This window comes from Brassica rapa, chromosome A02 (genome assembly GCF_000309985.2).
Source record: "Brassica rapa cultivar Chiifu-401-42 chromosome A02, CAAS_Brap_v3.01, whole genome shotgun sequence".
Taxonomy (NCBI): Eukaryota; Viridiplantae; Streptophyta; class Magnoliopsida; order Brassicales; family Brassicaceae; genus Brassica; species Brassica rapa.
In genome coordinates, this window is record NC_024796.2 from 8,085,873 (window position 1) to 8,112,273 (window position 26,401).

Genomic DNA, 26,401 nt, shown 5'->3' on the forward strand with positions numbered 1-26,401 from the left:
ACTTAAAAATATTTATTTATTTATTTTTTGTAACTATTTTTATGTATTTTTATTGTTTTATTTTAAAAAGATAATCTTATTTGGAAATTCAATATTGTTTCATTTTTTAAAAGATATCAAATATCAAATAATCAAACACTATTGGTTGGTGAACTTAGAGGTTCACCCTATGGGGTGAACCCAAGAATTACTCTTAATTTCTTGCGTGACTTCGAAAATCTTTAGTCTGTAGTAAATGTTATTAGGTGGAGAGTTTAAATCTGATATAAAAAGAATCTATAATTTTTGTTTTAAAATGTAAAATATTTTGGAAAATATTTAATATTTTAAAATGAAATACTTTATTACTATAGATTAATTTTAACTATTAAAACCAATTATTTTATTATTAATTAAATTATCTTAATTATAATTTTAAAGATAGGCTATGATAAAATAAAACATAGTTTTTCGTGGTACTTCAAAAACATGAAATAATGTAATAAAACAAAAAAATAGATCAAATAGTGTTTATTGATCAATAGAGCATGAATACAACGTATTGGTCATGAAACCCAAGTTATAGTTACTTGTTTTTGTAGTCGAAAGTAAATAATATTCTATATATCATCTCTTCTAAGTCTATGAGTCTCTTTTATAGGTAATTTTATTCAGAATTTATGTTAGATCTTTTCATATTCAGAAATATGGAAAGATCTCGTTTTTATTAGAAGTTTTCCATTTTATCGGGAGGTAGGAAGATAATATAACCCGATGACCGAATGTCGTTTAAGTAGAAGAGAGAAAGGTTGGCATTTTGCTCTAAATATGAAAAATTGCTTCTGAATCAACTATCTTCAATAGTGTGTCTTTTATCTCTCGATTTCGTGAATGAAGTTTAAAGATAACTTGTGTCTTACGACCGACCATAATAATATCTTCACAGCAGGTGCATGGATAGAGTGAGTAGACTGTCGCTTCTTAGAGGTTTTCTAGATTACCCTGATCTAGACCATAAATAAATATAGTAGGAGATGTCTCGTTAAAAGTTCTAGGAGAGACTATGATCTCTTAAGTCATTTTGAGGGAGCATGGTCAAAACAGATGATATATTTATCGTATGCTTTATAAGCGTATTGTCTTCTTTCTTATGAGCATAAAATTATGAGAAAGAATTTGCACCATCGGTTTGTTTAAAAAATACTCTAAGCTTTCATCTTTTGAAGCCACTTGATTTGGATCCCATTTTCTCGGAACATTGAGCAATTTTGATTTTAGGATGGAGATACTGGAGATGTATAGCCATGTCAATACTGCCATTCCTTCGGCTTTGTCTATGGATCATTTGTGGTATCTCCCATGATTATTTTCTCTTGCTTCTTTAACTGGTTTATGATATTGTTTGTCATCCTTATCGTTTTTTTTCAAGTTTTGTGGATCAGGATTCGTGCTTTTAAGAACGTTTGGATTTGTATGTTGAATCCTCCTCTTATTTTACTTGTGTCATGCTCGGGACAGTACTTATTCCATGGCTCTACATTGATACTTGGTTAGCTCCTTCTATATATCATCATTGGATAGCATGCTTTTTTGAAGGAAGAGATAGTTGTTGTGGTGTTATATTAAGAGATGGATACGTTTTTCTAGTTAAATTGTTCTATGTCTCTAAGCAGAAGTTCAACTTGATGCTGAAAGATCTTGTATAGATCATCGACCATCTTTTCTAGGTTATTGTTTCTCGTGAATTATTTTACAAGCATGTAAGTTAGAGTTATGAAGGAGTGTATTGATCCGTTGGGCAAGTTCATGTACCGTTGCATGACGGTTCTTGTTAAAGTTGAACCAAATCCTTGCACATGGTAGTTTGCATGAGTTTATTATGGATAAGATGTAGTAAGCATTTGTGTTTGTATTGGGGCCACATGATTTTTGTTATGAATTTTAGTTGAAAATTAATAATAGTCGATTCTTCTTTTTAAGAAGTTAAGAAAAATTTTATAAGTTTTTATAGTTGACATCTATACTAAATCATTTCATATATTTTCTGTATAGTAAAATTTTGTCATTTTATTTAGAGCCAGAAAGAACATAATCCCAGGACATAGATCATTTATACAAAAAGAGAAAGTTTGTGTCTTACTCGAATCATAAGACACAAGGGTGATGGCTTCTGAAATGTGAAATTGTGAGTTGAGTAAATTGTGTAAAATTTGTTTTTATTATACAGTAACGGATAATAATGTATTTATTGCACATTGCGACATTATTGATACTAGGTGGCACCAGAGAAAGAACAGCAACACCTTTATCTGCATGCCACATCCTCGTCATGATCCATCATGCATTATGTTATATACATACAGCTGTCCACACTATAGAATATATGTATGTTGCGTTTAGTGGAGTACAGTTATTTAATAAATACATTAAAAATTCTATAAATTAATATTTGATAAATTAATGAATATTATAGATTAATATTTTTTTCTGATTTAAAATCGGATAATATAAAATATAACATAATTTTAAAATATGACATAATTTGATAATATCATAATATTTTAAAAACTTTTAGTTAAATATATAGTTTTATTAAAACCACAAATTAAAAAAAAAATTAAAAAAAATTAAAAAACCACAAATTAATAATTATTATATATAATTTTATATAAACATAAAGAAAACATTTATTTTTATTTTAATTGAAAATAAAATATCATCTATAATTTTACTTAATTCCAATATTTGTGTGTTGATTATATGATTACATATAAAAAGGTATTTGTGTTGTATCATACATAACATATATCAAATATATCAAATAATTTGATTAAAATAAAATAAATTCAAATCTATGAATTTAAAATAATATATACAATATTGTGAAATAAAATACTTTTGTCATTTTAGGTAAAAATATTTGAAACTATAAATCTAAAAAAAATGAATTAATAATTTTATACATTAATAAACTATCATAGTTCTATTATTATTAATATATAAAATTTTTACTGTATTTTTGCATACGCAGCCATTCATTCCTTTGCATCAGGATTTTCATACAATCTTTACTAATTATACAAAAAATTTAGAGATATTTGGCTTGTTCTCGTAATGATTCAAATAAGTTTGATTAAACCATATAAAATCCGATTATTCTTGAAATCGAAAATCATTAGTTTGATTAAACCACATACTGTTAAAGAAGGAAACCTGATATTATAAATAGAACCAACACATGATAACTAATCTTTTACAAAAAAAAAAAAAACACATGAGGTGAGAACTAATGATTTTGATTTTTGTAATTAGAAAATAATTAGAGGCTGGATTAGACGTATATAAAAATGACGCAAGTTTTGGAAGCACATGAGAACATGTGCAACAACACACTGTCCCTTTCTTAAATGCACTCATTTTCTCTGTCTCCTAAATTTTTTATTTTTTATTTCGTCTTTAGGCAACCTTATTTCTTAATATTTGGTATAGTCAACAAGTTTTTTTTTTGTCTACCAGGTCCTTAATTTCTTCAATTAGGTCCAGAGCATAGTTTAGTCGGTACCATTGCCCATTAGTAATAAATAATACAAAAATGAATTAAAGCTTATAACTTTATCTATGGAGATAAGACATATCTTCATTGGGCCCTTTGGTTGTTAAGCTTTTGTGACAAAATGTCAAATAATGCAAAAGCAATTTTAACTTTTAGAGAAAATTGCTCATATAATCCAAAATAATTACTAAAATATTCTAATTAATCTGCTTATATTCCCTTTTATCTAAATAGTTATACAATCACATGATATAAGTAAATTGATATTGATATAACTGGTAGATTTGCTTAAATATAGCCTACATCAAAATTTATCTAGAATTCTAGCTTTAATAGCAGAACTTAAATTATTTATATTAAGGCCTAAAATGATTAGGCCTAACTTAAATTAGTTTTTTTATCAACATTACTAGGTCTAGGGTTTGATTGGGAAATCATAAGCATAAGCTCTTTATTATACAATCAACAAATTTTAGAAAATCTTTTAATAACTTTAGATTATCCAAATGCTCTTCACCAATGTTTTCATATGAAATTTTTAGTAGAATGTTTACATTTAAAAAAGAATAAAAATAAAATAACAATATATCACATTCAAATAGAATTTAATATAATTTATTATTTTTAAATAAAAAATAATAATATACATATATTAAAAAATTTATCCAATATTTTTGTTTTTATATTTATATTGTTTAAAAAACAAAATTTATCCTCCCGCAACTGCCCGCAACAGTCTGTAACTACAAACGCTAACTGTAACAAACTTTTGAATTTATAAGGTTTAGAATGATTTAAAGCGGTATAATAACCGCTACCAACCGTAAAAGTTACGTTTATGTGTGGTAGCGGAAAAACCAGTTATACCCTTAGTCTGACTGCAGTCAGTATTTATTATGTAAGTTGATTTATGGCGCAGTAAATCTTACTTACGAGTTAAAACGGTACTTATAAATCTATTAAAATGCCCAGGCCCAAGCCCACTAAAAATTATAAAGTACACGCTAGCCCAATTAGTTAGAATCGGAACAGATCGATGAGGTGAGAGTGGTGGTGGTGGTGGTGACTGTAGTCTGTTTATCAACGGCGAGAACAAAGCTTTCTTCTGATTCTAAACCCTCTCTCTCAATTCTTTGCTCGGACATTGTCTCTATTAAGAAGCGAAATGGGTTTACATCGTCGTAAAGTGCTTTCTTTATCCTCCGACCAACTCTGATTGTATCCATCTGATAACGTCTCCTGAGTGAAAATCGAGCCTTTCTCGGGTTTTGTGCTGCTCCAGCTTTCAACATTACAGGTAAGGTTTTGTCTTTGTGGCTGTGTTTTATTCATCTCTCGTTTGGTTGTTTCAGTCAGATGTGTTCTTGTTTTCCAGGGTCGAAAGAAGTGCTGAGAGTGCCTTGTAAGGTATGGACAAAATCAGTGGACTGTCTGATGACTTGCTGGTTAAGATACTATCCTTTGTTCCGACAAAAGTGGCTGTATCCACTAGTGTTCTGTCTAAGCGATGGGAATGTCGTTGGATGTGGGTGCCTACCCTCGAATACGATGATTTCGAAGACATTAATACTGACATTAAAGACATGTATCGTGTGTCTGTTCACAAGAATCTCATATCACACAGAGCTCCCATCATTGAAAGCCTGCGCCTCAAGTTCTGTCTCGGATCACTTCAACCAGAGGATATCAAACAATGGGTTAGCATTGCAGTCTCTCGCTGCGTGCGAGTGCTGAGTATCACCTCCCTTTCCGACGACAAGCCTGATAGTGCATTGCCGAGTAGCTTGTACACCTCCAAAACCCTCGTGACTTTGAAACTGGAAGGAAACAAGATTCTCGTAGATGTTCCTCCAACAGTTTGTCTCCCTTCCTTGACAACCTTGCAACTGTCATGTGTGACATACTTAGATGAAGCTTCTCTCCGGATGCTTCTATCCAACTGCCCCGTTCTGGAAGATCTGGTTATTGAAAGGGATACAGCAGATGACAACGCGAAAGGGTTAGTAGTTGCTGTCCCGTCCTTGCAGAGGCTATCGTTGCAGATAGACGGTGGATGTTGTTCTTATGATGGGTATGTGATAGATACGCCTTCTTTGATGTATTTCAAAGTTGAGGATTACAGAGACAGAGACGGTTTCTCCTATTTGATTAAGGATATGCCGAAACTGGAAGAGGCAGATATCGCTGTTAAGTATGGTCTCCAAGAGTTTCTCGAATCAGTCACATCTGTCAAACGTCTTTCGATTAAAGTATTGTTCAACAATGAAGAAGAGGTAATAATCTGTTTCTAATATATTCGCTTTCTTGAGAATGAATGAATTCTTTGTTATTAGTATAACTTTTTATCATGTCTTGTGTGCAGTCTATGTACTGTTCTTGTATTGTCTTCAGTCAGCTCCAACGCCTGAAGCTAAGTATATGCAATGACGACTGGTCAAAGTTACTTTTCCGCTTGCTCAAAGATTCTCCTAAACTCCGAGTCCTCAATCTCCACCGCGCTGTAAGTTTATTTTTCCTTAGACTCTTTGTATGGTGTAATCTTTAACTCTCTTTCTCTTCTAGTCTCGGTATCAACGCTTTGACGAGTACGAACGGAGTAGCTGGGACAATGAATGGAGCGTGACTCCAAACTGTTTGTTGAAGACTCTTGAAACTTTCGAGTATTCAGGGTGCATGGGAAGACCAGAAGAGAGAGCTTTCTTGAGCTTTTTCTTTAATAATGCTCGTTGCCTGAAATCTACATCAATCTTGCGCTAAGACTGATGTTGAAACTTGAAAATGATCTAATAGTCGGTCGTTTTGGAGTGTGGATCTTAGGTCTGTTTTGTTGTTCAGGAACTGGTGGGTTCTTTTAACTATGGATGTTTGGTTTTGTTTTGTTTGTTTTGTTGTCCAGGAATTAATAAATGTGTAGTGTGACTTGCGAGTCGAACCTCTTATTTAAGAAGATACCCAACTCAGGTTGTGTTTCTCTCTTGTCAAATGAATTTATTTCCTCTGTTTCTAATTTACGAAATGGTCATATCTTCTTTGGCCCATTTAGCTTTTTTAGGCTTCACTGGGAAACATTGTAAAAGTTTCTCCTTCAGACAGTTCCCAGTCCCACTGTAACTTCACCAAAAATCTTTCTTTTACATAACAAAGCTACATTCATTGGCACAGTAATGCTCAAATGATTAGACCGTTCATTACAGTGGATGTTATGGCTCTTGGGGTGGTTTTGGGGGGGGGGGGAATAAACTTGATGACCAGAGAAACTTGCTACAGTCAATCCCAGCAGCATTGCGTTCCAAAAGTTATTTACTGGGCTGATCTCGAATAGGTTAAATTTGAGCCTGTAAAGTGTAAACAGAATTAAAAAAGAAAAAGAAAAAAGAGTGTACACAGAATCAATGGCATGTTACGTAAATTCTACAATCGTTGACTGGTTTGCGCAACAACGTGCAGGGGTTAGTAGATAACAGATCCAACGGTCTAAAATCTATCATATTTTCATCTAAGGGTCATAAATACACACAATTGAATAAAAAATAAGTTAATTAACGGGGAGTAGCATGTGCGTGTTACTGTTAGCCCAAGTCCAATACAACAAAGTGGATAAAAACCAAAAAAGTCTTTAAAGACTGTCAAGAAGATTTCATGTTCTTCTATCATTTCTCGGACATCAAAGAAGATTGTAAACAAGACCAAACATGTCTGTCGTAATAAACGCCAGGATGGTGGCGTTTGCGGTACACGCGCTCGCCGTGGTCGCCTCGGTGATGGTGTTTGTTTGGTCAATATGTTACAGAGGTGGATTTGCGTGGGAATCTACCAACAAGACCCTCATCTTCAATGTAAACTTTTCTCTATCTCTTTCTCTCGTTGATTGATTTCTCAAAGTCATGATTTTATTTCCGTCTGACGAAAAATAACATTTCTGTTTTAATTGTGATGGTCGAATATTAAATCATTTTCATTATTTATAATTTTTTGTTTTTAATGAATGATCTTTATCTAGCTTCATCCTGTTTTGACTCTCACCGGCTTAGTAATTCTGGGAGGAGAAGGTAACAAAACAATAAGGAATTATAAGAAAAAAAAAGAACAAAAAGAGGATATTTTCTTACTTTTGTTTTTATTTTCAAAAAATATCAGCAACTATAAGTTACAAATCGCTTCCATTTGAGAAACGTGTGAACAAATTGATCCACCTTGTTCTCCACGCAATCGCCATTATTCTTGGAATCTTGGGAATCTATGCTGCTTTCAAGCACCATAACGAGAAACACATCCCAAATCTCTATACCATCCATTCTTGGGTTGGTATTGGTGTCATTGTCCTTTACGCTCTCCAGGTAAAATAATGAAAGAAGCTTTTTGAAAAGAACAATCTTTTGAATCCAAGTACTGAAGTTTTTTCAAAAAAAACTTTGCAGTGGCTGTATAGCTTTATTGTCTACTTCTTCCCAGGAGGATCATCAGCTCTCAGAAGGGACTTACTTCCGTGGCACGTTTTCCTCGGTGTCTTTGTCTATGTTCTTGCAGTTGGAAACTCGGTTTTAGGGTTTCTTGAAAAGCTTACTTTCTTGGAAAAGTCAGGGCTTGACAAGTTTGGATCAGAAGCGTTCCTTGTCAACTTCATGGCTATTATCACTATTCTGTTTGGTACTTTTGTGCTTCTCATTGTTTACTCCAAGTCTCCTCCCTCGGTTGAAGAAGATAACTATAGCTACTCAGCTATATGACTATTCAATTTTACTTTCCTTTGAAGTTTGTTTGTTTTAAACCTAATAATGCCACTTTCTTCTGTCGTAAATTTTCTAGTAATGGTCTTCAAACTTTAATTTCTTTAATAAATAATTTGTTTCTTGTAGTTTCAATGGCTTCAAACCGGACGTTATTTGTTCGGTCTGGGTGAACCAATCAGGTCTGAAATTAAACCTTAATATCTTAATATTAAACTAAAATCTGAAAATGGTTAAAATGAAAAAAAAAACTGATATGAATTTCATCTAATCTATTAACTTGAACTCTTATTTTAAATTTACTGCACCATGCGCATAAATAGTAGTTTCAAATATAATATTTTTTATTTTAAACTAAACATCATTTACATTTGAACATTATTATTTTTATATTTTAAATTCAACGTTTTGGAAAAAAATATAAATGTATTATAGTCTTATTTCCTTTTTTGGTTTAACTATGACAATTTAATTTAGTTTAAATATCTATAAAATTTAAATTACATTTTATAATTAAATTTTTACTTATATTATATTGTATTTTTAATGATAATTTATTTTAAATATATCTCTTATCATATATTTTATATTTATCTATATTTAAATATATAAATTCTTATAAGTTTGAACTTTTGTTTGTTTTAGTTAAAATATGCTAAAATGAAAAATATCAAAATTTTAATTAACCTTCTGAACCGATAAATTAAAATAATTTTAATCATTTAAAAATTAAAAATTTATTGATTAGCGTTGCTTTAGTTTTATATTTGTTAATGCACACTTATAATTAATTTTGTTAAAATATATGTGTTTATACAAAATATGATATATAAGTTGATGAACAAATTATATTTGTTGTTATATTCAGCTTATATTTATTAATGTAATATATATATATATATATATATATATATATATATATATTAATTTAATGGTGATTTATGAGTTATTAGTTTATTAATATACTTTAGTATTTTTTCCAAAATAAATATTTATATAGAACATATACATTAACGGTGATGTAGGAGTTCATAGTCATTATCTTTTTTTTTAAAACTTTACAAAAAATATAAATTTTTATAGTAAAATTATACATGTATAAGGTTATGCCATGCCATCTTTTTCTTGTTGAAATTGAATGGGATGATGATACATATGCGCTTATTTTTTATTAATGTAATACATATATGCAGATTAATATAACGGTGATATATGAATTATTAGTTTATTAATATATTTTAGTAATCTTGCCAAAATAAAAATTTATATAGAACGTTTATATAGAACATTTACATTAAAAGGCGATAATGAGTTAATAATTATTATCATATTAAATTTTTTTACTAAAAATAATATTTAAGGAAAATTGTACATGTTATAATAAAATTGTCATATCATTTTTTCTTGTTGAAATTGAATGTAATGATGACAAATATGTAAATCACTTAGTAAACAATGTTTAGGGGACTGAATCAGTTTAAAATTAATAAAACAATAACCAGTTAAAATTAACAAAAATTATCAATGAATAGCATACTAAATTTTAATTTTACGTTATAAGAAGTTTAGAACACGTAATATCAGTGAAATTAATGAAGCTTACATGCTGTATTTCTCCTTTTGTCACGGACACATGAAGCATATTCTTATGGCATGCTACTTACCTCTTTAATTGATCTAATCCATACCATTACTCACCAAAAATAACTCTCGTTATAAGCTTTCGGGATTTCATGATCTGTTTAACTGAGTTTTGAGTTTAAAAAAAAAACAATAAAATTTGCAGTTGTATCTTTTTCCCTTATCATAACAAACGAAAATGCAATCGAACCAGGTGGAAATTGATGAAGCTTTGGCAGCGTCTCTGCTGTATGATGATCCTGAATCGACAATTTGTGATACAGTTACATTAAGGCAGATTCAACAGCAACAAGGTAAATCATTTTTTTTCAAAAAAAAAAAACAAGGTAAATCATTCCTAAGATTTGTTTTAATGACTGTTTGATGTATTGCTTTTGATATAGAATTAGTTTAAATGACATAAAATCAAAACTATTTAGAATTTAAATAATTGTTATAAGAAATAAATTAGAGGGTAAAAAGTAAATATAATTAAGCCTGTTAAAATTTATATATTAAGATTTTTATGTGTTATTATAAACGAGATTTTGAATTAATTTTAACTTAAGAATTAATTTACATATTTCGATATCTATAAGTAAAAAAATAAAATAATAGATATGTACTAACTATTACATTTATTGTAGCTAAATCACAATTACTCCATTTATATTTTATAATATACAAGATTCTGATATAAGTTGGTATACATCTAGTATGATAAGTATTTTCACAAATTCAAGAGGTGTATGAAACTTATAAATTCTTATAATGTCTTATTAATATCTTACACTACTACCAAAAGTATCTTTTAAAAGACTATACTATATTATTTGTAAAAAAGGTGCTCATGTGTAAAAAGGTGTTCATGTCTTACTGTGTCGCAAAATTCAAAGATGTTAGTGTGCACTGTTCATTACGTGACCATAACAAACTTGCAGGACCTAAAGTTCTGATACTATTCAAAAAAAAAAAAAATCTGATATTATTAGAATTGGGAAATTTGAGCATATAACAAAAAAACGATATTTCATTAACTAACCATTTCACTCCCTCTCTCTTTTTTTTTCTTCCTATCTCTCTCTACCTTCTTACTACAAAACTAATATTTTCCTCAATATAGTCATTCAGCAAATTAACCTGTTAGAATTAGGTAATATCTATTTTTTGTTGCCAATTAAAATGTTGATTTTATATTTGATATGAGAAGAATTGGGTGTTTTGTTAGATGTAGGATCCCTTTTGTATATATATATCAATATACCAATTTTCACTCATCAGCTGTTGTGAGTTCTTGACATTGGTTGAAATTCACTTTAAACTCTGAGTTTGTGGTATTTTGTAATATAATTAATTAATTTATTTTTAGTTTTCTTCCTTCCTTCTAAGCATATTTTGTAAATGAAATTGATATCAAATGTTGTATCACTTAACTTGATATTCTTTTCAAACATATTTTCATCTTGTAGTGATGATCCCTCCGCTTAGGGTTTGTCCTCCTGAGTGTCCTCAGCGTATTGTCTGTCCGTACTGTCCTGTTCCGTATCCTCACGGCCATGATACTCTGCCATTTGTTTGCCTGTACTGTCCTGTTCCATATTTTCACGTCCATGATTGCCCTCCGGTAGTAATAATGACTATATCGTAAACGTTTGTTTGTTTTTAAGCTCTAACAAGAAACACATTCATTTTTTTGTTGACTGAAGGCTTAGAAACACATTAATTTACGCGAAAAATCTTTCCTTTCTTATAATATGTTAGAGTAGAGAAGCATTTACTGGTCATATCTATGGTAATAGCTCCACAGACATGTATAGACGTAGTTTCTCGGATATAGGGTCAAGTAGTGGACACGGTGATTCCGAAAATATGACCCTGGAGGTAAACGCAATGTCAAACCGAAAATTTCATCCATACTAACTCCTATCTCATGATATAATCTAATATATATGTATATATATATACCCCTGACATTTGTTCTCTTGGTGAGCAGGTAGTGAATGAGTTAATAGAATCAGTGGGAGACGTCAATAGAGGATTACCTCAATCAAAAGTCTCCCGATTGCCAACTCATAAGTACGGAGAAACACCCAAATGCAGGTGGTGGTGGGAAAAGAAAAAGAAGTTTGTCTCAGATGATTCGCAGTATGTTCACTGTATATTCTTCAACTTGTTTACATATAATTTTACCACAACTTCTTTACATATACAGCTTGTTGGTCCTCATTTCTATTTTTTTTTTTAATTTTGTGTGTATTGGTTTACTATACCATGATTAATCCATTTAAGAATCTGATAGTTTTGGTTAAAAGATATACAAGTTTTAGTTTCAGTTTGATTTAGTTTTGGGGTGACGTTATAGGTGTTCGATATGCCTAATCGACTATGAGAAGGGAGATAGAATAACCACTTTGACCCCTTGTAATCATATCTACCATACAGATTGCATTTCAGAGTGGCTGAAAAAAAGCACGGTATGATCATAAATTCAGTTTAGATTTTCATTTCATATATATAAACATGCTACGTTGGCAGAACTGAAAGTTCATTTATATATTCTTTTAAATGAAATTGAAAGTCACACCCAAAAGATATTCATATCTAAAAACTAATGCAATTATACATTATTGTTTATGCAGGTATGCTGTGTGTGCAAACGCAAGGTCTATTGTTAAAGTGTTCAATAGTAATTTATCACCAGATAAAATAATGAAACTCGAAGAATTGTCATCCATGGTGGAAATTCCTTTCTTTCTTTTTTGAGAAAAGGAAATCCCTTTCTTCTTTTCTATTATTTTAATGTTTTAAATGTGTTAACTGAGTAACTATATAAAGATTTGTTGTGCATATGATGTGAACATGTTAGAAGTATAGCAAACGTGTCAAATCAGATAAGTCAAAACTTTGAAACATAAAAAAATGCAAGAAAATAAATTAATATAATTCACGGCATAGATAGTTAAACGAGTTTTATTTTTGTTGAATTATAATATTAAACGAATTGAAGCATTGGCTTGACACACTAATCACATCTACTACATTTTCTCTGAGAGACCAAAAGATATAAGACTCTTTCCGAAACTCTTCAACCGTGTGTCTGAAGACAAAATAATACGGCATTAGCTGACCTCCCAATATTGGATCTTCAAGTTACCAAATCTTTAATATCAACAAGTCTACGGTTTTTTTTTATCAATGTCTATTTTTTTATAAATCATAACTATAAGAAAAATCAATACAGTCTACTAAAAAATGAATCCATTATGACCCAAATATATAATTTTAAAATTAACTATAAACAGTAAACCTTTCTTGGTTTCTGATAAATCATCAAATTAAAGATGGTAGTTTACCCAATGTTTCCAAGCTGTGTCAAGATTGTATATGTTATCATATGTAGAAAGAGTAAGATTCTACATGTTTATTAATAGATCAGGTGAGTTCCCATAATTTAAATAACCAAAAAAACTTCTACGGGCTTGCAGAAGAATGGTAAATCTTCCTCCAACAGTTGCTTATGAACCATTATATCCATGGATAATGTGGTTTCTCTGGACAGAACCAACTCGTTGAAGAAAAATCTTTTTATTTAATATAGTAAATAACATCTATGCTAATCATAACAAAGTTTTAAATGTTACTTTTATCTAATAATAAAATGATGTAAACAAAATAACTCCTACAAAAATTTAACTTGTCAATAAAATAAACTTAAATTATTTGAAGTTAGTCATTACAAATATAATATAATATATATATATATATATATATATATATATATTGATAACTTTTTGTTTTATTTAGGAAATTTGGTTTTTGTTATTTCTTTGCTATTTCATACACTCATGTTCATTATATAGAAGGCATTCCAGATCAAATTTCTTCATCTTTATGGAATTCACAATAATTTTATCTAGTATTTGCAAGTTTTTTTTAAAAAAATAATTTTATTGAATAATTTTATGTGTCTTTTGATTATTGTATTTAATTTTTTTTATTTTTCAGAATAAACATTTTATTTTTAAGAACAAACATTTACTTTAATAAAAATTATTTTATTAATTGAAAATCAAAAACTGAATACCAAAATCTAAAACAACCATTCATGTTTTTCAAAAAACATAAAATCTACTGCAAATTAAAAGACAAAAAATAAAAACCAAAATCTTAAAACTAAAATCCAGAAAATATGAATATAACCAACAGAAGAATTGGAATCACTTTAACATTATAGAAATTAATCAGTTTAAAATAAACAAAATTAAATCTTGGGTAACATATTAAAAGTGAAGTTGACGTTATAAGAATTTTAAACCCAAAACATCAGTGGAAATTAATGAACATTACATGGTCATAATGTTCATTTAGTCACGAGAACATGACACAAATTCTTACAGCGTGCTAATTACCTCTTTAATTGATCTAATTAATTTCATTAATCACAAAAAAATAACTCTTACTAAAAAAATTACAGGGTTCCATAAAATGGTAAGTGATGGGAATGATTGTGGCCTGATTCCTTTTGAGTTTCTGAAAATCTTTCAGTTTGTAGTTTTTCCTTTATATAACAAACAAGAATGCAGCCAAACCAGGTGGAAATTGATGAAGCTTTGGCAGCGTCTCTGCTGTACGATGATCCTGAATCGATAATTTACGATGAAGTTACTGCAAGGCAGATTCAACAACGAGAAGAAGGTAAACCGTTTGTAAGGTTTTGTTATAATAAACACACATACATATGGTGCTTTTTGTTTTCAGCTAGCCTTGATTTAGTATAATCATATATTTTGTAGTACTTTATATAGAGGCTTGTATGATTTCTTTAATTACTGATTAAGAAATCATCAATTATTAATTAATGTTTAAGTTATTACACATATTGTAAAATTTCTAGACGATTAGTTATGACCATCTATTTTTGTTGTTACAAAATTATACAGAAGCCTCTTTAATTTCTGATGAAAAGCTGGCAAAAGAATGGCAAGATATGGAAGGTAATTTTGTTATGAAAATTAAAATTACAGTTTGTAAGTTAATGCTATAAACTGAATATTAATCCCAGCCATTTGAAAGTACAATAACTGAAAGTTAGTGTTGCTAAAAATATTTGAGATCTGTCTATATCATTATATTATTTGATTTTTATCTCTATTTAATTATTTGATTCATTACAAAATTTTGGCTAAATGTAGGCTATCCTCAAATCTCTCTAAGTGATGACGAAAAATATGCTAAAATGTTGCAAGAAGAAGAATGTATGTGTTTTTTTTATCGCTGTTTTAGATTATTTTATTTGTCGAATACAAGTTTTAAAATAGAGGTTGGAGGTGTTGTACAATTGTTTTTTTTTTTTGTTGTTGTTGATGTATGTTTAATATGATCTGTATTACCCCAAGATTTGGAAAATCATGTTTTTCCAACTGACGACGTAAATCAAATTATCAATCAATTTCAAGACATGGAAGGTACCAAACGCATCTCAACATTATGTATATAAGTTGTAAAGTAATGTTGAAATAGTAAAAAATATTCATTTTGTTTTTAATTTGTAGTGAATGGTTCGACCTCCCTTCACTGTGGAAGTTCATCACATCAACAAGGTCATGTTGGGGGTTCCATAGATACTTCATCTCACAGTTTTCAGTCTCCTCCTCCTAGTGGTGATGTTGATCCTGACAATATGACTTATGAGGTATTCAAAAAAATGACGATGTTACTATAATTTTTTAATAGTACATAAGTAACACTTAATAATTTAGGAGATGTCATACGTCTGGTTAGGAACTGAATGAATTAGGAGAATCAATTGGAGCGGTCAACAAAGGATTGTCCAAGAGTAGAATCGATCAAATACCAACGTATAAGTTTGGCGCGAGTTCGTGGTTTAGAAAGAAAGCTTCTAGCTCCGGAGAAACTGAGTAAGAACTATTTTATTGTTTTATTGTTTCGTGTATGAAACTATGAATAGTTTATCTATATATATGTTATCCGTGATTCTTTTATATTTTAGTTACAGAATAAATATTATATTTTCAGCATTTTTGTATTTTTACAAAGGAACAAATATATCATTAATGAAAACTATATTTTAAAGTCTCTGATAATTAAAGTTATTTTAGAAAATATATTTCGTATAGATAAAACTGAGAACTCAAAAAAAATTAAGACCCATTTAAGAAATAAAGATTTTTTTTTTTGCATCATTTATTTGGTGTTTATGTTGGGATTCTTATTGGTTTGTATTGGTTTCGAGGAATATTGCAGGTGTTCGATATGTCTTATTGAATTCAAGAAAGGAGATACGATATCGACTTTGCCATGTGCTCATATCTATCATAAGGAATGCATTTCACATTGGTTGGAGGAAAACAAGGTATAAACATAATTAATTTTCACTATTTTGTCTACATAAATACATATTTTTATAGTAAGTACTGGAAAATACTTTTAAAATAACAAGAATTACATTTTAAATGTTATTGTTTTGTATATGCAGATTTGCTGCGTTTGCAAAGCTGAAGTTGGACCATAGTCCATAATGCTAATACCAGTTGTAATGTTATATTAGAATTGAGTGAGTAAATGAAAACAAAAAAGTATAAAAGTTAATAGCAATTGCTAGATTGTTAATAGAAATAGTAAAAGTATAAATCATATATATGGTTGAAAATATAGAATGCTATTTAATGAAAATTTCAATATTGAATTCGTTTTGTATTTCCATATGTCGTTGAAGGTATTTAATTTGCTTGATAATTATATTTAACCTTCAAAATAATAAATGATAATTAAATGTGAAATTCAGTTTTAGCATTTAAAACAGATAAGTAAACCGTATAAATCACTAGATAAACTAGGTATCCATAATTAAATCACTATGAAGGAAATACCAATCGTTATAGGTGAAATCGTCTAAAATATCAAAAATTAATATTACTTAGGGGGCGATTGGTTTTCCCGCTACCACCCGCAAACGCAGCTTTTGCGGTTGGTAGCGGTTGTCGGCGGTTAGCAACAATCACTCAAATCGCTCTAAACCGCTTCAAACCGCTCTGAATCTCATAAATTCAGAAGCTGGTTCCAGCTAGCGTTTGCGGTTGCGGGAGGGTAAATTTTTTTTCTCTTTTTTAAAACAATATATATACAAAAGTAAAAATATTTAATAAAAATTTTAAAATTGAAATTATGAAAATATTAAAATATATCTATTATATTTTAATTAATATTATAAAACTTTATAATAAAAGCAATTTCAATAAATTTTCAAAAATTTAAATTATAACTTTCTACATATAAATTTTATATTTATTATAATTTTATGATTTTTGATATTTTTATAACTATATTAAATGTAAATATTGTTAATTTATTATTTGTTTGTTACCGCATTTGGTAGTTAACCAGTCATAAGTCACCCGCAAACGCACCAATTTTTAACCGCAGTACCAGTCGTACAAATCTCTTAAAACCGCTAGAAACCGCAACCGCCCGCATCCACAAACTCTCGCAACCGCAACCGCAACCGCAACCGCTGCGTTTGAACCAGTCAGGCCCTTACTCTGACAGAGAAATGCATTGTTCTTGACTTAATTGCTCACAAAATTATTTTAGGTGTTATTAAGTTTTAGTTTTAGTTATGCGGGGTCTTTGGGTCGGGTTTGGATAGGTTCTTTCCAGGGTCATGTTTTCTATAATATTAAGTATTTTGGTTTTCTATTTATGTAGCTCCTGTCATTTATATTCCATGTTTTCAGACTGATTTTAACTTATAAAACTATGAGTTATTTCGACTAAAGAATAACAAAAAAAAACTAATCTACTGAAAGGAGATGAGACCGGATCGAGCCTTGGCGGCTCCAGACAGATCTAGGAAAATGAAAGACTGATATTAAGATCATTTTATAGTAGTGTTACATGGGAATGAGCTGAGAATAATTGTAAATGTCTGACAAAGGTAAAATAAAGTCTTTATCTCTGAAAACTCTGATCAATTAAAGCATGATAAGAGTGAAGTTCTTAGCAGAATATAAGAATTCGTATCTTAACTTTTAATTAAAAAAGTTAAGAACCAGCTCTTAAATATCGCAGAGATGATGCTTCAACATCAACTAAGGCTGTCCCGTTGCTCTTTTTGTAGTCGTGTTAATATGTGTGACGCTAATATTTTATTAATGGATTGTGTACCAGCAGACTTTTCATTTAGGATTTTATAATGTTAAAATGAGTTATATACAGTAGGAGTTTCCAAAAAGTGTGAAAGAAATTCAATTGAGTTCTTAAAAAAACCATAAGAGAATACTCATAATAGAATCATCGTTCATATAAGTAGAAAGCCTAACTTTCATTTCTTACGTTTCACGAGCCGATCACATTGCCTTGTCTTCCGTCCTACAACAGCATAAACACCAAAATAAGCAAATATGTCACATGAGGATACTAAAGTCCAACTAATGGTATTCATATTCAAGAATCAGCAGTTATATTGTATAACAAAAGAACAAGCAACAAAATCAGTATAAACTTAACGAATCATGTGCAAATATCCTAATCTAAACTGACCAAAAGACTTCATAAGATCTTAAATTAGTCTTAAACTATCATGTGCAAATCACATATCAGAATGCAAACTAACCGCAGAAGGCAATGTCCAGCCATCTTCAAGTGACCATTCCAATGATGGACGTAAGTCCTTTCTCAAAGCGTTGTAAGTCGCTCCTTCACCACGTGGTGGAGGATACAGTTCAACCTTCAAAAATAGATAATCGATTTAACTGAAGAATTCAAGCTTCTAATATCATATTCACTCCACTTTCACACTCTACCAACGGACAAGTAGTAGAGAATGAAACTAAATAACTAGAACAAACAACTTCACAACATCAATCTTCTTTTTATCTACCTGTAATGGTTCGTTCTTCTTCAATGCCACAACCGTTCCAGACCAGTAACAATCATCTTTATGCCAATCAACTAAGTCTCCTACTTTCCAAGAGCCACGAGCGACGTCAAGAGGTTTTTGGTCAGCCTCAATTTTACGGACTGATGGGTACGAGGGTCGAACCATTATCCACTCTTTCTCCTCATCTTCAAACCGCTGAAAGACTTGTTGCTCATGTATCTCTGAAGCGTATAAAATTTCAAGAATAAATTCACGCATAGCCATTACAAAACATTGTCAAGGTAATGATATTAGTTAAACAAAAATAAAATATGCAATGGAAGATAAAAGTCACCTTCTTTTTCGTAATCAAGATACTTCAAGCTGTAGTACAATGTCTCCTCCACTATGTATATCCTTACTATCTAATTAAGGATTAAAGAAAAAACACAAAGCTGTTAGTATTATGGTACAACAATATGAGCCGTTTAAAATCTGATAATATATATATATATATATTGCATTGTACTAGAAGCCTATAGATTCTACATGTGGTGAAGCACATATAGGCTCATCCACCTCAAGCCTCCAAAGTGAATTTCATGAAACGGAGGGTTGATGATAGAATTGGTATTTTAAAATGCTGAGACATTAAATATGCCTATTTGAAATATTTCAAAGGATTAATTCCCTAGAGAAACAGACTCAATTTACATTACCTTGCAACGAAACCAAGCTCCGCGATATCCATGTTCAAAGGATCTTACTTCAACAGTTTGACCATCTTTGAAAGGTAGGTTGGTTTGAGACATGTAGTATTTGAAGAACTGCACATAGTTAAAATTATACAACAAATTGAATTACGTGGAAAATGATCCATCATAAACTGTGATTATGTAAAAAATGATAATTGTTCATATCAACTGTGATTACGTGGAAAAAATGAACCATAATATATATATATATATATATATATATATATATATATAAACTTCTTTATCTACACCATTGTGAATAAACATACAAACAACGGTAAAGGTATTATACTATACAAATGTAGTAGTGTTCATTGCTCATATCAACCGTAAATTCAAAACAAAAATTAATGTTGACATAAAACAAAAATTAATGTTGACATAAAACAAATCAAAACCATGTCAATTTTATAAATTCAGTTTGTCAATAGAAAACTTTGGTTCAATACTAGTTTACTAAAAAGAATAACAGTGCCAGACAATAATATATTAGAACAACGTCTATCACGAGATGAGCTTCTCTTAAAGTTTCAAAAGCATATTCGCGGAATCTGCTTCAAAACCAATCAAAATCAACTTTGAAAATAACTGAGTATTTAAACCGAAAAACAAAGTCTGAGGCGATGGGGACATACTAAAGTACTCTTCAACCGAAAAATAATAAGAAAAAGTAAGCAGAAGACTATAAACACCAAGATTCTCGACCTCAAATCATCACGAGCAGAGAAAAAGGTGACATACCTGATTCGGTTGCGAAACAATTCAGATGTGGAACGAAACGATTTGGCGGTGGCAAATTATATATTAGGGCAGGAATCCTAATTTTAGAGAGAGAGATGCATATTTTATATGTCTAACGCTAACTTGGAAAACGCAGTAGGCTTGGATAGGCCTTTTAAACAAGAAATAAACAGCAGGGCTTGGCCCGCTTGCACCATTATTATTTTAATCAATTTCATTATATCGAAATGGTTTGTATCGTTTATCAATTTGATTTCGAACTTTTGGCATACTTTTTCTTATTATTTTCTTATGTTATGTATATATTATCATTCACATTATCATATTATAATATATATATAAGTATGTTACTATATTTTAATTAATCAATTTACTCAATTTTTTTCGACTTGAAGGGTTTGTATACCGAACAATATCTATTTAATGTGGCTTCTTAAAAATAAAATTTATTCGGTTTATATGGAAATAATAAATTCAAACCAATTTTTCTATTTTGACTATGTTTTACCGGATTTAACACTCATACTATGATTTGTATTTAAATCAGCACTTTTAAACATGATCCGACCCACCTGCGATCGAACCAGTAAAGTCGATGATCTGATATGTAATCGGATTTGAGTTTTGAGAAATACTTATTATTTAAATACCTCATAAAACCCGTAAACATTTCTAAAATCCAAGGCTAATCGGTTGAACCGATGGGTAATCAATATGTAATCCAATTTGATTTAAATAGTTAAAAGTTAATTTCAATTTTTTCATTAGACATGTAAGCATTTATTAATTTTAATTCTTATCGTATTTTTAATTATATGTCATAACTTCAACTTGTTATAAAAAATTGTGTAAATTATATTTTATAACTTTGACTTGAAATGACAAAAAATATAAAATAATTTTTAAAACTTTGCTATATTTTTAAACATGATAAATTATATATTTTTAATATATATATATATATATATAGTTATATATTAAAATTAGTTAAACTATTGACCTACAGTTTGTCTGCGGTTAACCCATTGACCAAAATAGTCCGGTTCAATGTTCATGTCACCTTAAAAATATTGATTTAAACATATTCTCATTTGTGGTATTTTCATATAATATTCATTTTTATTAAACTTTACCAAATTCATATATGATTTGATGGTTTAACATAAGCATTTTTTGTGAGCTAGTTATTTTCTGGTAATATTTCTTCAAATCAAAAGATTCATTCAAATATTTATTTTAATAATGTGGCCTATATTTGCATAGGCAAAATATTACGATATAATAAATACGAGAAAAAATCTGATGCATTTAGTTGTTAAGCGAAATTAATTAGATTCAATAATGTATTCCAAATATATCTTAATGAATGGCTAGATAAGATAAAAATGCAGTGACATTTTCTGTAATCATAAGTATGAATGGAGAACTTTTAGAGGTTTAAGTTGTTCAATAAATATTACCTTTATAAAATCTTACCATAATAATCACGTTATAAAGTCTTGTTTACAAAGCCTCAAGATAACCTTCTGCATCATAGCGTGTGCTTTGTTAGGATACAATTTATATTCTCCTCAAACATCATCGGAAATGTTTTAGTTAGGAAACATGAAATACACGATGGATCTTATTGTCCTCTTGTAGTTTTATGGTAAGCTACCTGGTCCATGCGTTCCAAAATTGTAAAAGACCATATTATTTTGCAAAAAGCTTTGCTTAGAGAAGATTGACATTATGGCATGAGCACAAGAAAGACCAACGAGCCAATCTCAAATACGAAATCCCGACGTTTGTTTCTTAAGACCAACGAGCCAATCACAATGTTTCCGTTTTAATAAGACAATCTCATGCGCCTTTAACAAATGGACTTTGCAATCTTTCAAAATAGCATGTCAAGATTTCAAACATAGCTTCAAGCTCACTTTTGTTACTGGATCCATCCTCAAAAAACAAGAGTCTTGGAAGATCTCTACCATACACTATCTTAAATGGAGTCATGTGTAAGGGAGACATGTGCAATTATTTATGGTAGTGTGCAATTATGTATGGTATTGAATAATTATACCAAATTAAATTCTGCCAAGGATAAGTATTTGTGCCATTGTTTGGTTGTTTGGGGTGAACCTAGGTGAAAAAACTTAAGTAAGATTCCAAACAACAGTTGAGAACCTCAATTGTCTGTCATTTTGAAAATGATACACAATACTAAACTTCAAAGTAGTGCCAGTCAATCCAAATTATTCTCTCCAGAATTTGCTCAGGAAGATTCTATCACTGTCGGAAATAATGGAAAGTGGGATATCTATGAAGACGTACAAACTTTTCTCCTACCACAGTCTCCATGAAAGGGTGTATGGAGCTCATAAAGTGAGCATATTTGATGAGTCTATCCCATACAACCAAGATGACATTGACACCCTCAGACTTAGTGAGACTCTAGTCTCAATGAAGTCCATAAAATTATGGCCATATCAAAGACGGCAACACAATTGGTTGAATAAGTCCAGAATCCAACATGGAATATTTGTGTATTTTGCACATATTGCACTCAGCCACATATCTCTTCACATATTTTTTCATTGTTGGCCAATATAATACTTGTTCAATTCACTTAATAGTCATGAGAAGCCCGGAGTGACCCCCGCCCTCCCCCCGAAATCGTCATGATACTCTAGAAGTATTTGTTAGATATGTTGAGATGTACTTGGCAGCACCAAAAGACCTTTGTAAAATAACCTCCCAGCCATAGTATAACCTAATTTAGGCATTGTACCCAGCATTAGTTCTTTTTATCATCTATTGAATATCTTCATTTACATCAATTTCATCAAAATATTCTCCATATGGCCTGAAGAAGACATTGTTAATGCACATAGCACTCCAAATCAGATCAAAGCACTTAACTATCTGCAGCTAGGAAAGTGAAAGAAACAAGTTCTAGGTTACTCGGCGGTATAACTCGGTTGGCAGAGAGCTAGGTTGCTTTATCTGTTTGTGGATTCATTGGGATGAAAGTCCCTTGCAATATTCTTGTGCTTAGGGGGTATATCCGTTCGTACCTACCATCCGAATACGATTTTGGGCCAAATTAAATACCTACTCCGTTTAAGCTAAAGTCATGAATGAGATAATTATTACGTATTCTAATATCCAAGATATTAATTTTGTCACTTTGGAAAATACCAGGAAATACTCATCCAACGAAAAGTCCAAAGACAAAAAAGATATATTCCGACAGAAACTACAGATATACGTATGACATAAGTCACTGACACAAAGAGAGATAAATTAGCTGGCCACTCGTTATTATTCCTTTTTTCTATAAATAATTAGTATTTTCATTATTTTCCCAACGGGTTTCTCTGAAACTAGAAACTCGACAGAGAATCCAGATGCTTTCCTAATATACCGATTTTCTCGGGAAAACAGAGGAGATCTGTGAAGTCAATTCAGGTTCTTCTATTGAACAAGAGAGAGAGAGAAAGGTCTGTACTTTGATCTTTGTAGTACACGTGGCGAAATGGGTTTGGAGAAATGTTGATGATCTCCATGTCCAAGTCCCAGAGTTCATGTAACATTCTTCTTCTGTCTCCACTGTCTTTGTCTTGTTTCTCATACTGCTAATCTCTCGTAGAGATCTTTAGATCCGTTGTTGCCTTTGTCGGTTTAACAAAAACTGAGAGAAAAATGATGAAGATGATGAGGAACAAACCGACAAATCTTCCGGCGACTTCTGGCGGCAGGGAGTCAGGCGGTCATGATTGGGAAATGAGACCCGGTGGAATGTTGGTTCAGAAGCGTAACCCGGATTCGGATCCTGTCGGAGCTCCACCACCACCGATGATCAGAGTCAAAATCAAGTACGGTTCGCTCTACCATGAGATGAGCATTAGTCCTCAAGCTTCATTTGGTTAGTCTCTTTACATATAACACATTTTTCAATATTCCTAAGCAACTTTGATTATTTGTGTGTAAGTTAAATTTTGGTAGCCATCACAATTTAGTGAAAGAATTAATAAATTCTGAAAAATTAATAAATTTGGTAGCCATCACAATTGGTAGCCATCACAATTTAGTGAAAAAATTAACAAAAAGTTATTTTGTACACCACAGTTTACATTTTTGGGGGTCTTACATTTGTCTATGCCCCGGCCCGGTGTGAGTTTGAATCATTTTGCTTTTTGATGCAGGGGAGCTAAAGAAAATGTTAAGTGGACCAACGGGTATTCACCATCAAGACCAGAAACTAATGTACAAAGAGAAAGAGAGAGATTCAAAGGCCTTTCTTGACGTTTCCGGAGTGAAAGACAAATCCAAGATGGTGCTTATAGAAGACCCCATTAGCCAAGAGAAACGCTTTTTGGAGATGAAGAAGATCGCCAAAACCGAAAAGGCGTCTAAAGCGATCTCCGATATTAGCCTTGAAGTTGACAGACTCGGAGGACGTGTAATGCCCCCCTTGTACTTTTCTTAAATTGTTTGTGTTTCACATATGCTGGTTTTGAAAGTGTTGCGTGTTTTATAGGTTTCGGCGTTTGAGATGGTTATAAATAAAGGAGGAAAAGTCGCCGAGAAAGATCTTGTTACGGTGATCGAATTGTTGATGAATGAGTTGGTAAAGTTGGATGGGATTGTAGCTGAAGGAGATGTGAAGTTGCAAAGAAAAATGCAGGTATGTAAAATAAATAAAAAATCATCGAAGCTTTCTCAATGTTTCTTGGGTTATTTTTAGTTGTAACATTGCAAGTTCTATTTATTTTTATGTTTTAGGCGACGAGAGTGCAGAATTATGTGGAAGCACTCGATGTTTTGAAAGTGAAGAACTCAATAATGGCTAATGGGCAGCAGAAACAGCCAAAAGGTCGGAGACTTGCAACGATTCAAGAAGATAGCAATGGACAGAGGCAAGAGCAGAAACCTATACAAGCACTTATGGGCATGCCTATAAACTACAAACACAAGAAGCAAGAGATTGTGGAGGAGCCTAGAAATTCAGGACCAGGACCAAATCTGATGGATTCTTCTACTAAATGGAAAACATTTGATCATCATGCTGCCACTCCATTGAGCTCGATCACCGCAAATAATCACGCCATCCCGCCAAGGTTCAATTGGGAATTCTTTGATTGAGAAACTCATATGGTGAGAGCTTCTTTTTTTTCTTTGCTTGTGTGGAGGTTTCTTCTTCATCTTCTTCCTTATCATGATTCTTTTGATGTACTTAGATTTTTGTGGGCGTTGTTGTTGTTGGTTCTGAGAAATAAACAGAGACGCTACTATAGAGAAGTGATTATGAAAAATCCTGATTCATCTGTGTTTTCCCTCTTCCTTACAGTTACTTTTGTTGCAAGAGACTGTAGTTTACAGTTACTTTTATAGCAAGGGACTGAAACCTACTTGATGAGAGAGAGGGTTACTTTCTCTCTCTGTCGGTTGTTTTTTTATGAAGTTTGGAAGGATTCAAAAAGCAGACAATGAGTGGTGGTCTCTTGTTTATCATTTCAGGCTGACAAAAAAAGTCTTATCAGCTTTTGTCAATAAGGACAATCTTAACTTTTTTTTCTAGAGCGAGGTAAAATTGTATAATCCAAGGTGGGCCATGCGATTTTGATTTATCACGAAAATGAGGTTAAATTTTCAAATCAGATATTTTCATATAGAATCAAAACTAAGTAACAGTTTTTTTCTATGTTTTTGTTAACACAAATATTAGTTGATATTGTAAAGAGACATAACTTCATATTCATATCACAGAAATACAGTACTCTAATTTCTAAGTGGACTTTGAGATCCATTTAGTGATGTTTTTGTGCTCTTTTAATGTCTTTACAGAGTAAAAACTTTTCAGATAAGTTTTTTTTTTAACTAAGGAGGGTATATTCAATTAGCTAAACACTCAATAAGTTAAAGAAAAATGAAACACATTAATCTAACTAAAATCATATTATTTTTTGTTTTTTTTTAGAAATTCACACAGTTATTGCTGATAATGTTGCTCTTAGTGATTTATTCAGAAACCATATGTAGATTTCTACATTAACCAAGAATAACTCAAAGTCTCAAACTTCATGACCTCTAAGCAGAACATCATGACCAAGTTCCATATCATATAAAAATGGCACGGAACATGATATGGTTATTATATATATTA

The 26,401-nt window shown here is 30.9% G+C and overlaps 5 protein-coding genes across 5 annotated transcripts; 4 read left to right on the plus strand and 1 right to left on the minus strand.

Annotated features, from left to right (window-relative positions):
• The first annotated feature begins 1,066 nt into the window (after nucleotides 1-1,066).
• Nucleotides 1,067-6,531, plus strand: LOC103852111 (putative FBD-associated F-box protein At5g56700). The gene is made up of 4 exons (XM_009129004.3): nucleotides 1,067-4,829; nucleotides 4,908-5,805; nucleotides 5,895-6,032; nucleotides 6,095-6,531. The coding sequence occupies exons 2-4, from the start codon at nucleotides 4,942-4,944 to the stop codon at nucleotides 6,287-6,289; spliced, it is 1,197 nt and encodes a 398-aa protein (XP_009127252.1). The 5' UTR covers nucleotides 1,067-4,829; nucleotides 4,908-4,941; the 3' UTR covers nucleotides 6,290-6,531.
• A 197-nt stretch (nucleotides 6,532-6,728) lies between these two features.
• LOC103852112 (transmembrane ascorbate ferrireductase 1) lies at nucleotides 6,729-10,714 on the plus strand. The gene is made up of 4 exons (XM_009129005.3): nucleotides 6,729-7,368; nucleotides 7,533-7,581; nucleotides 7,670-7,869; nucleotides 7,951-10,714. The coding sequence occupies exons 1-4, from the start codon at nucleotides 7,225-7,227 to the stop codon at nucleotides 8,257-8,259; spliced, it is 702 nt and encodes a 233-aa protein (XP_009127253.1). The 5' UTR covers nucleotides 6,729-7,224; the 3' UTR covers nucleotides 8,260-10,714.
• A 3,742-nt stretch (nucleotides 10,715-14,456) lies between these two features.
• On the plus strand, nucleotides 14,457-16,411 carry LOC103852267 (E3 ubiquitin-protein ligase BIG BROTHER). The gene is made up of 5 exons (XM_018656411.2): nucleotides 14,457-14,574; nucleotides 15,432-15,571; nucleotides 15,661-15,797; nucleotides 16,144-16,252; nucleotides 16,376-16,411. The coding sequence occupies exons 1-5, from the start codon at nucleotides 14,457-14,459 to the stop codon at nucleotides 16,409-16,411; spliced, it is 540 nt and encodes a 179-aa protein (XP_018511927.2).
• Nucleotides 16,412-18,060: 1,649 nt separating this feature from the next.
• Nucleotides 18,061-23,314, minus strand: LOC103852113. The gene is made up of 6 exons (XM_009129006.3): nucleotides 20,254-23,314; nucleotides 19,477-19,584; nucleotides 19,113-19,182; nucleotides 18,779-18,999; nucleotides 18,512-18,625; nucleotides 18,061-18,267 (listed from the first exon to the last, which is right to left on the minus strand). Exons 2-6 carry the CDS (start codon nucleotides 19,567-19,569, stop codon nucleotides 18,235-18,237), a joined length of 531 nt encoding a protein of 176 aa, XP_009127254.1. The 5' UTR covers nucleotides 19,570-19,584; nucleotides 20,254-23,314; the 3' UTR covers nucleotides 18,061-18,234.
• A 253-nt stretch (nucleotides 23,315-23,567) lies between these two features.
• LOC103852114 (BAG family molecular chaperone regulator 1) lies at nucleotides 23,568-25,568 on the plus strand. The gene is made up of 4 exons (XM_009129008.3): nucleotides 23,568-24,160; nucleotides 24,441-24,697; nucleotides 24,776-24,922; nucleotides 25,021-25,568. The coding sequence occupies exons 1-4, from the start codon at nucleotides 23,938-23,940 to the stop codon at nucleotides 25,378-25,380; spliced, it is 987 nt and encodes a 328-aa protein (XP_009127256.2). The 5' UTR covers nucleotides 23,568-23,937; the 3' UTR covers nucleotides 25,381-25,568.
• Nucleotides 25,569-26,401: the final 833 nt, after the last annotated feature.